The sequence below is a fragment of the Leptosomus discolor genome, chromosome 4, assembly GCF_034619465.1.
Source record: "Leptosomus discolor isolate bLepDis1 chromosome 4, bLepDis1.hap2, whole genome shotgun sequence".
In the NCBI taxonomy this organism is placed as follows: domain Eukaryota; kingdom Metazoa; phylum Chordata; class Aves; order Leptosomiformes; family Leptosomidae; genus Leptosomus; species Leptosomus discolor.
In genome coordinates this window covers 56,485,878-56,497,534 of record NC_141394.1, presented here as the reverse complement: position 1 = coordinate 56,497,534, position 11,657 = coordinate 56,485,878, and the positions used below count along the sequence as shown (strand labels likewise).

The following is an 11,657-nucleotide window of genomic DNA, read 5'->3' as shown; positions in this document are numbered from 1 at the left end:
GGCTTTAGTGCAAAGAAAACAGCACACACCACAGACTAGCGAAGGGCATGCTTTGCTCTCTATTTCAATGTATGCATTTCAAATATTTTTACTATAAAAATGTTGAAAATTTAATTAATTTAAAAAAATAAGTTAAACTTTCTTTTGAACCTACAGTATAAGCAGATACAACTAAGCATTGCAAAACCAATTGTTTAGCTGCTAAAGGGATGTAAGGCAGAGCAATTATTAAGAATTGAACAAAATAATGTGTGTACTCAATTTTACAAGGTGGCAGCCATTTTCAACATACGCAATACTGAATGAAAATAAGGGAAAAGCTTGTATAAGGCCAAAGGTGCAAAGACTTGCAGTTTTGAAAGCAAATGCCGTAAAGGCCACTCAAATTAGGCTTGCTGTACTGTAAATCTTTTTCCTCAATTGCAGAGACTCAAGCATGAAGTTCTGAGATCAGGACTGGAGTTAATTTCCTTTTGAATTATTTCTAATGACAGAAAACATTTATGGAACTTCTTTGGCAAACGTTTTTAGGTTAGTTTGACACAAACATCTATAAACATCTTGGCTCAAAATCTTTCTCAAAAACGGTGAATTAACACCATTAAGATACTATTTTTTCAGCACTTGTAGAAATCAAAGGCTTGTTATCAACTGTATTTAAATATATTAACACTTGAAAACCTTCACAGATGCTAATGGCCTGTCAATGTAAAGTAAGTTTAGAGATCTGACCATTGCCTTCCGAGTGTACGACCAGTATTGATTCAACTTCATTGTAAAATAAGCAAGCTGGCAAGATACAAGGTAAATTCCAATCTGTTTACAAAGGCTAAGCAAATACTCGTTAAAAAATTTAGAGATGGTGTGTTACAGTATAGTTGCACAGTGCTTATGTCTACTGAATACACAAATCCAAACTTTATGGAACAAGACCATCGTAGATCTTTAAATCTCTGATAACTGGGCTATGGTCACAGCTCCCAGCAAAGATCTAGTAGTCTGTCTCACAAAAATAACTAGTAAGGCCTAAATCTCCAGCTGTGTTCCTTTACCATTCCTCAGGCCTTTGTTTTGTGGTATCATAAGCTCTTATTACTTCAGACTGAGAAACTATTCCATTTTCATCTTGAGAGAAGGCGTAGCCATCTGCAGATATAAACCAAAACAGAAACCAATTCAGTTTTGATCAGATTTTTTTTGTTAAGACTTTAATAAAAGCAACTTAACAAAGGTCAATAGAGAGGAATAAACCTCTTTTTCAGCAATTAGTAGGTAGAAAACCCATGCCGTTTCTTACATAATTTTGCAATTATAGAATAGCAGAAAGAACTCTGCACAGTATCTTAGCAATGAAGAGAAACCTACCAAGAGGCAAAGAACACTGTATCTTTACTATAAACAAATGCAGTGAAAGATAGAATTTTACTTCTACATTATTAATAGATACTGATTTTTATTTGTCAGTGAACACTTACGAAGCAAGTTTTGCTGCAGAGAGTCAGAGCGATACAAGTTCACGTGGTTCTTCTTAAAAACATTCTTCAGTAGTTGGGCTCTTTCAGTTAAGCTAGAAAGAAAGTGGACACGTGTGAAAAATATTTTCTTAGTAATTACAGTATCCCTTTGAGTCTGTTAAATGAGAATCCATTATTAAATGGAAAGTGTCCATTCTCTTTTTTTATTTTTTAATTGTGCCTGAACTAATTATTAAGATGATTAAAAGCATGTGCGAGGGCAGATTGTGAAGTCCAGATACTGGCTGATGTTTTTACTCATCACAGTACAGGCAAAACATCTGTTTGAAGCACTGTTGTGTGCTGACAATACAAATAAATGAATAATATTGTGAACATTTAAGTGTGACCCCTTTGGAAACATGTGGTATAAAGGGAAGACACTGGCTTCATTGACGTAGCATGGCCTGATTAGTGCCAGGCTGAATTATAGTCTTTCTTTTTCTTACATAAGAAAGTGCTTTAAGCCTCTACTGACACAGTACCCCAAAGGCAAGGGAAAAGAAGACGGAAGGAAAGTCACATCTGTGGCCATCAGCTGTGTGTACAAAAACATATTGCTTCCATGACAAGTGTTCTAGCAAGGTGTACTCCCCATGAAACTCTAGAAAGTGTTTTTCTGGAGATCATACCCAAATAATAGACTACTTTTACAACTAGAGGTTGGTCATTCAGCCCATCTCTTTCCTTTTTAGCAGTACTGAGTCTGTTGTGTTATGTGTTCGTTGCGCTTTAATGTGATCCAAGCGACTCTCCATTTCAGCCCAACTAGAAAACAGGAGTATTAAACCGTTTAAAACCGAGACTCAAGGATCAGCTGAATGCTGCAAACTGTGGCGAATGAAACAGTGAATGTGTCAGGTTTCCTGACTGTGCATCTTTCTTAAATTTAAAGTTCTCTCAAAGGGGATGCCTACATTACTGAATAAACAATAGACTGGTCATAGCTCAGAGGGCTTTTGAAATCTGACAATTTTGAGAATAAGATTTTGATAAAGATGTGCAAGGGTCTACAAAAAACCCCTCATACAAACCCTTCAATTTCTTCCTCTAAATTTGATATTCACTGTGAATTAAAGCTTGTGTTTCAGAGAAATACCAACCAATCATTTAAACATTTCCCATGCTGCAAAATCCAGCCCCTCCCCATGTGAAGTGGTCTAAAAACTAGTTCACTTAAAAAAAAAGTATCTTACAATTATTCTGAGTATAGAGTGATTTGATTTTGGTGTAGTTTTGGGAGATTATCAAAGCTGAACGGCTGAGGGATCTGGGGCTGTTTAGCCTGGAGAAGAGAAGGCTGAGGGGAGACCTTATCGCTCTCTACAACTACCTGAAAGGAGGTTGTAGTGAGGCGGGGGTCAGTCTATTCTCCCTAGTAACAAGCGATAGAACAAGGGGAAATGGCCTTAAGCTGCACCAGGGGAGGTTCAGGTTGGATATTAGGAAGAATTTCTTTACGGAAAGGGTTGTCAGGCATTGGAACAGCCTGCCCAGGGAGGTGGTGGAGTCACCATCCCTGGAGGTGTTTAAGAGACAGGTAGGTGTACTTAGGGACATGGTTTGGTGGTGTTGGTAGAGCCAGGACAAAGGTTGGACTTGATCTTGAAGGTCTCTTCCAATTGAAACTGTTCTATGATTCTATGATGTAGGAAGTATAACAGATTTCACATACCTACGTTAGTAAGTCAAATTACTTTTTAATATTATTGTCAATTAGCTAAACAGACTTACCTTCCCAAGCTACCGACCAGACTAAGTGTTGCAAGGAACCAAAGTAGATTGCTTCCCTTACTAGATCAGCATTCAAACCACTAAATTAGAAATGCTCATTCTTTCTTCAGGGAGTACATACTTCTTATATATGAAGATGAACCATTGTATTAAACTGGAGAGACTAACAGTTTATCTCCCCTTTCTGTTCCTCTCCAGTCTGGCAGTTAAAGCATATACCAGGAGATGAGAGCTTAGCTCTTCTAAGTTGGAAGATGGAAATAAACCTATTATTCCCACACCCATAGAGGAATGCTAACTGCAAAATCCACAGGGTAAAGGGATACGCAGAGGAAACTGCTTCTGCCATGGTTTGAATGAAAAGATAGAAAGAGACTTGTAAAAAAGGAATTAGGTACCAATTCCAGGAGACACACCTTACTCTCAGTGTTTTCATAAGCTAGCTCTTCGGAGACTTTGTTTGATTTTTTTTTTTTTTTAGTATTTTTTTTATCCTAATTGCTCCTCTAGGCTGTGTAAGAGCCTTGTTTCTTAGTTCAGAGCTACAAACTTAAAGTGACAAGACCAATAAAAAATTAGGGACTGAGGTTTAAACCACAAGGATATAGACTGAACAAATAAATATCTTCAAGTAAGATGAGAGGTTGAAGAGGTGGAAGACCATGTGAATACTTACAGTTATCAGCTGTATCTCCTTTGCAATACATCTGAGAAACCCTTCCTAATGAGTCGAAATCAGCAAATTTCTATGCCATTTTTGTTTTTGACAGGTGTCATTTGCTAATAAAAACCTATTTTATTGAAAACCTAGCAGGTCTATTCTAGCATTTTTGGTGCCACCATTCTTCTTTGCTTGTATTCCAGAATGAAACGTTCAGATTGTTTAAATGCTAAGCACTGAAAACACTGCTTTAAGTTTTACAAGAGCATGAAGTATGCGCCTGCATTTGTTTATGTATAACGAAGTTTCCACTGCACAGATCTGATTGCTAGTACAGAAAATGCAAATAAAGTAGGAAACACATTTGGGAAAAGAAAGGTGCTTCCAGGTATTAAATTCTCTCTATTTCTGTACTTGAAGAAATACTGCAGGCTCTTTACTATGAATCACACTGTTGCCATTCAAAAGCATACTTAAAAATCTATGAACAAAGTCAAGAAAACATGGTTTCATAATTAACCAATAATAAATTGTAGTAACTAAATGCCTATGCTCATTATGTATACCAATATGGACAAGCTGAATATTAACTGATTTTGAACATGAAATGTGTAAATTTACAGGCAATCAATCTAACTTACAGAAAAAAAAAATTACTACTTGATGTATTTCTGACCAACCACTTAGCTGGTCTAAAAATAATTTCCAAGTGGACTGAGTGAAAAAGAATGATTATATGAAGCAGCATTTCCAGCATATATCTTTAAAGACATTTCCACAAGTTTGGGCTGTTATTCATGTTACTGTTAGTCCATGTAGTATTCAATCCAGTAAAAATATTTCTGTACTAAGTATTACTACTGTTGTTTCTGCTTAAGCATTATATATAAGGTATCAGAAAAACTGTTTTTGAACAATGGTTTATATACAGAAAGTATCCTTTTACCTTAGTCATTTCAATTTTAAGTACAAACGCCTTTGTGGCATTTCAATTACAATGGTTTTAATGATAGAAATCATACTTTTTGTGGCACAAATTTGTTAATCCACTGAAGCTGCTCTATTATTTATGCCATCAAGGCACCCTCAAGTCAACTGTATTCTGACATGAAACTTTACTTTCTGTTGGAAAAGTGACCATGCAAAATTTGCACCTTCTTCCTCAAGATATATTCTTACTTAAACTGACAAATATATGTGATAAACCCAATTTCAATGTCTTGCATACGGAAGAACAGAATAAGTATTTTTGGACAGTTTTTTGGGAAAAAAAATCTGATTATACACCCTTATGCATACTGAAACTGCAAGATATGATGGGAATGCTCTTGAGCCTTCAATGATAAGTTTAAGAACCTTTTCAAATCAGCACTGGAGAAATACAAAAGATGATTAATTTTAAGACTATATTAGCATGTCCTACTTTTAAAGCATATACTAAAATACAATAAAGATCTTTGAAGAACTATATTTAAAATTATTTTGACATAAATGTCAATTTTTTTTTAATCCAAATTTTAAGAAAACAGCTGAAAGTGCAAATTCCGAATTAAACAGACAATTCCCATCCTAAGATTGTTTGACAGGAAAGCTTCAAAAGGTAAAGCCTTATAATCTTAGTTGTATTTACACACATGGAATATCAGGGCAACGCAGTTCTAAAAAACTGCAACGAATGTGTTCTAGCTGAAAAAACAGCCATAAAAATTAACACTAATATACTTTGAATTAACATTCAGATACTGTCTGAATCTAGCCAATAGTAGAATCCTGATCTGTTATCTGTGCAAGTTGACCCTCTTATTTTGTATTGTAGTATTTTTAAGATTGGAATGGACAGAGTGGAAAAGTTCCTGAGTTATCTTTCTCACTATTTCCAAGTTATTTCTTAATCAAACAGGGATTTACATCTTCTTAGGTTATTTTGGCATTTCGTAAGAACAAATCACTTCTGCTACAACATAAAAAGGTACTTTCAGAGGTGTGTACATTAGAAAAATATTATTTGGTGCTGAAGAATACATAGTAAGTTTTTCAAAAATAACTATCCGCTCTTGCATGAAAAGCACTACAACTTAAGAATAAGAGTCTCATGTACATATTTAAAACAGATGTAGAGGACATTCCTTACCAATTTAACTCTCTGCACTGGTAACTAGTTTATCCTGGCTTCTAAGCAACTTAGGAGACTCAAAAAATGTATATAATAGTCCACTCAAATTTCTGAAGATGCAGGTCAGTTCATCAGACCGTTTCTGTAACAAAGAATATTTTCTCCATAAAGGGTGAAGTTTTTGGCTCTATTACCTGAATTAGCATTAAAAAAATCAAGGAGAGAATAAATCCTTAAGAGATATTAAGATTTCTATCATCCATTGATTTGTACATTAGGTGGATGCTTGTATACTTCAAACAATACAGGTCTAAAAATAACTTTGTGGAGAAGTAATGGATCTAAGAAAGACATTCTGGCAGGTATCTAAACTATCTTTATGAAGCCCTCCTAAAAACTTAATTGTGGGATAAAAAGATAATTATAAAACTATTGGTGAAAACACCAAGTTCCTCTTACCTAAATAAGAACGGATTTGGAAGATATTCTGTAGAATGAAGGAAGAGCATACTGCCCAGACGACTGAAGTAAAAGTAGCTGAATTTGGGAATACAAGAGAAGTCTTGGGAACACAAGTATGGCATGCTAAAAAGGTGCATTACCTTACTTTCTTCTACATCCACGAAATGTTCCCCTTTTAGCACTGTCTAGTATTAATGTCTGCTTTCTTGTCTATAATTCATTCAGTTACAACTTCTGCTCTTTGCAAAAAAACACACAGCATAGATTGTTTCTGGCTCAAATTTCAGCACATTGATATATGACTTGGTTAATTTGGAGGAAGATCTTGCCCTAAAGCTGCCTAAATGAGCACTAGCACTGGAGAGTTATCCATAGCAATCAATTTAGATCACGTTTAGAGGTGCGAGAACTTACTTTTGCAAGCTCTAGTTGGGTCTTGCAGTGATGAAGGAAAAGAAGAAAGGGGATTTTGCAGTACTTCCAGTATGAAGCTGTTGCCACAAAGACAGCATACAGAGCCTGATGGGAGACACTATACAGGTACGTGCTCCTGTGTAGCCCACCACACTAGACTAGGTGCTCTAAAGGTGGTAGAATGAGCTTCCAGGCCTCATGGTACCTCCCCTGGTATTTGACTGCGGTACCAGGGAAGATGAACTCCACTAGAGACAAAACATTCTTGTGAAAATTTCTAGGAAAAGAAAGGAAAAGTAGGAGCAAACACTCACATGAGCTGGATATTCCACCCATTAGAAATGGTGGTCATCACCTTGGTATCCAATGTAACTTGGTTTCAACCTGGTAAATACTAGTAAGCTGATACCCACAGAACTGGAGGAGGGATACAGTAAGATTGAAGGAAAAAGGGAACTGAAGTATCTTTATGAACAAAAGGTGCTTCCTGAAAATCGAATCTACAATAAAAGCAGTGGCTGTTTGTATTTTTGCGGGTCTTTTTCCCACTTTGGTAGGAAAAAAGCCTTCTCGGCTAAGCCCTTTGCCATGAAGACACTAAAAAACCAGCAGTCCAAAGGAAAGAAAGAAAGAACAGGAAAGTCATGTATCAGCAGTTTTGGCTTTATTTAGATGGCACAAAACTCATGAAAATGAAGACAAGGAAAGAACGCTCTAGCTCAGCCAAATGGCACTAATGAATTGGAAGGGGGCGAGAGGGAGGCTTTGTCATCTCATACTCGCTTTCGGCAAGCATTTGCTACGAGTCCAGCTAGGGTTAAAAAGTCTTAAGTATTTTAGTGAGTGCACACCTTTACCCTGAGTTTACACATTGAAATTGTCCAATTGTTTAGTTTTACCTTCTCTCTTTTCAAACTACCTGCCTGACCCATGAAGGAGGACGTAATAAGGGAATCCTCGTGGAATTAAGTTTAACCAATATGAGGTAAGAATTAATTTTGTCAAATTTGTTTGCTCTGGACTGGCATTAGATACAAAGCCAGCTTGTTCTATTCAATTTCAGCACATCCTAGACAGATTTTTCTCTTTTCACCTATGCTATCAAGCAGGTTTAAAAATTTATTTTATTTTTTATTGTGCTTAGGCCCGATTTATATCTATACTAGTGAATGATGTAGGTTTAAACTCACTTTGTATTAACTGTTAATACAGTCAAAAGACAGAATTAAAATCGTACCTCAAGTTTGTTCTATATATAACAACTAGAAACCTAACAGTCAGCTACAAAGGAACACAATCAGTTAAAGCCTTTGGTAAACCTACATCTAAGCATATTTCAGTAGACCTGAAATCTCTTTACAGATGCCTTTTGTTTGTATGGATTTTGGAAAATAACCTTTTGTCTTTGATACATGTATAAGGCTGAAAATAATGTAGCTTTTTTTTTTTTTTTAATTAAAGAAAATTATCTACAGGTTTTTCCAGTACCTCTTGCCATGCACAACTGCCCCAGGATCCTCAGACTTTGCTTCCAACTCCTGAACTTCATCTACCAGTGTCTTAAAAGTAGCTCTCTTTACTCTGTAAGTAATACAAAATACTGCCAGATTTACTCTTCTTGAAAATAAAAGAACAGATTGTTTTAACACCTATATAAACATTCAATTTACAAATCCATTTTCCCAGATGACTTAAAATTAAGCTTTACAAGAAAAAAATACTATAAAGCAAGTAGAAATAATACATTTGATCAGGTGTTCTTACAAATTAGAAACAACAAGTATTTATTAAAAAGACATTACAATTATTGAAACATTTAAAATACATTTAAACAATATATATTTAAAACAGTTCTAATAAAGTTTGTCAAAAACGAACAGGTGAAAAATAATTTTATATAAACACTAGAGCTGATCTTCATTTGCTTTTCTTATATTAGTAGTTAGAACACTCATTTAAAAGTCTGTACTTTCTCCCATAAACCTTCGCATTTCTGTACTCACACTTTGTATACTACATCAAAAAGTAAAGCCGCCATAGGAATACACAGAAGTCCCATCCAAAACACACCAGAGCTGAACATCATAGCTGCCTGGAGGAAAAAAAAAAGCACAAAATGTGATAATGTTACGACAAGAACTAGGAAAAAACCCTTAGAAATATTAATTACTTGGTTGAAGGTATCAAAAGCAAATTTAAATGAACCATCCTAGACTCTCTAATGTGAAATAAGACTTTTAACTCCTTTCTAAAATCCCCTCAGTTGCTATAGAAATCCAGTAGATAGTAAGCACTAATTCATGTTAAGAAGCTGGTAGAATGATCACACTGCGTAGCTCTTTGAGAAAGGGGAAATCTACCCCTCCACAATGCTGCTCTACACCACTGCGCTGACAGTGGACATTTCCATTAAAAGCAGATTTTAGAATTGCACAATCTTTGCAATATATTATGAGCATAATTTCTTATTTGCAATCAACCCTAACAGGATATAATGCTTCCTGACCCTTGATATAGATATTGGACACTGTTACAATCGTTTTGCAATGTTACTTGGATCAAAGTTATCTCCAACAGAACTCACTGTACCACAGTTCCCACACTGCCACAGACTACTGTTCAACAAACTGCTTAAAAATGAGAACTACGAAAACAACTAATTACATAAATATGGAAGTATGCAACATATTGATACATGAAGATCTAACACATTAACACATGGTGAAATATTTGCAAACAAGATCTCTGTTTTTAGCTGTGTGTTTGCTTTTTTATACGCTCCTTCATAATAACACATAGTAATTCCTTCCGTTTGTAACTTAAATTGGTGTGTAAATATACTAAAAAGTAAAACACACTAAAAAGCCAAACCAAACATCATAATGTATGGACATTAAAGGAAAAAAAAAACCCCTTCAATCTACCCTTGTAATTCATGCCCAAGTATCTACATCAATAATATTATGGATGCAAGGAGTATGATAAATACTTAATGACGCATATTACTGAAAGATTGTTTGGCAGTCAGTATTAAAAATAACTTTGTAATGTAATTAGATTGCACAGAGATTGAAAGTAACATTGCTACACAACGATACCCTTTCAAATCCTTTGCTTCATTACTTGGAGACTAATTCCTTTCAAAGGTTAAACCTCAGTACATTAAAATAAACAAGATAAAATTTTACTAATATTAATTAGCAGGCAAATGCAGGAAGCTTGCAGTAACTAAAGTCTAATTTGTGAATGCGTATATGTGAACATTTTAGAATTATACTTGCTATGTTCATGTGTAAAAACAGAAGTGAATTATTTTCAGAAAATAAATTTCTTTTTCATATAGGTAAAAAGTTCTATTTACCTTGTTTTCATATCCAGATTCCTACTGACACTGATTCTTTGGACAGCATTAGAACGCATTTGAACTGAAAATTTGGTAAACTTTCCACAGCTATATTAAAAGGACATAGATATTGCCCTGAGATTCTAGTAATTATTTCTGCCAACAGCTATCAGCAAAGGTGTAAACATGGAGTACAGACAGGTTCAAAATAAAACAACTCACATTTTCAATGGAGGAAAAAAATATAAAATTTTGTATTATGAAGTGGAGAAAATGAATTAGCACGGTCACTTTATAAGCAAAATATGACTTTTGACATACTTGATGAAATACTCATTTCCTAAAGCAGCAGCTAATAGGAAATGTCTATCACAACTACATTTTGCAAGACTTTTCACAATGAAGTAGCAATTAGAGAGAAAAAGTTTCCTGAAAAACCAGAAAAACTGTAAAAAATGCAACTTGAAGTAATTATGACCCATACTTCCTATTAATAATGACATTTTTTAATTTATAAGAATGTAGCAAAGAGCTCTCCTTCCGTTAGCCACCCTGTATTAAATGTTTGCTGGTGAAACAGCAAAAGTGATAATGTAGGTCTTAGGATGTTAATTCTGACCATTGTAATGCTAACTATGAATGAAGGAACAACTGGCGCCTACTATTCAGTCCATCCAGCCTTTGGCTTTACAACTGAACAACATGAATTGAGGAAAAAAAAGAAGTTTTTCTGCGTCATATTTGAAAGCCTGTCAGATTTTTTTTTTCTTTTACAGAGTTAATCCAAACCTAAAAGATTTAAAGCCGACATTCGCATTAAAGACAGAGGGCCTCTTTGTATTTTTTGGACGAAGAGGGGAAAAAATAAAATCCCACAGAGGTATTTCCTTCCTTTCTGTACAAGAAAGCTCCCCCCCTCACTCTGTAGAAAACATTTTTGTCTCTAACTTTTCACATCTCTCTACACATAGGCAGGTCATCTGGGAAATGGCAAACCAATCCTTTTCAGACAATGGCACTAACAGGAGCAGCCTGTTCTGAGGACGGACTCTGGCTGCCTCTGTTCGTGGTTTACAAATTGTTCCTAATGTGAGAGATTTGTGGTCTATGCCAAGTTTTCCCCCTTCAGGCCTTGTGAAACCAAATGGAATCTGCCACAAAAGTGGCTCCCAGGGGAATTCAGAAGTAATCCAAAATGAGAGCTGGGAAGCCTACTTTATTGTAGGACTTACAAATCCTGCACAGAGGACAAATAATTTGTCGTCTGTGGAGCTCATGCTCAATATTAGGGCTTTGTAAATTAACAGTGCTTAATGAGTGCATTGTATACATTTTTATATAAGTTCTTATTTTTTTTAAAAAAGAAAAAAATGCTGAGAATTACTCCCTTTGATGGCTTAGTGGCAGATTAGAAAT

General features: G+C 35.2%; 1 protein-coding gene across 1 annotated transcript in view; it reads right to left on the bottom strand.

Annotated features, from left to right (window-relative positions):
• Nucleotides 1-798: 798 nt before the first annotated feature.
• ATP8A1 (ATPase phospholipid transporting 8A1) overlaps nt 799-11,657 on the bottom strand; it is a 99,236-nt gene continuing 88,377 nt past the window's right edge. Inside the window, exons 28-31 of the mRNA XM_086464458.1 lie at nt 8,902-8,990; nt 8,387-8,479; nt 1,476-1,567; nt 799-1,146 (exon numbers count right to left, since the gene is read on the bottom strand). Coding sequence (XP_086320584.1) covers nt 1,049-1,146; nt 1,476-1,567; nt 8,387-8,479; nt 8,902-8,990 — 372 coding nt within the window. The 3' untranslated portion in view covers nt 799-1,048. The remainder of the gene's footprint in view (nt 1,147-1,475; nt 1,568-8,386; nt 8,480-8,901; nt 8,991-11,657) is intronic.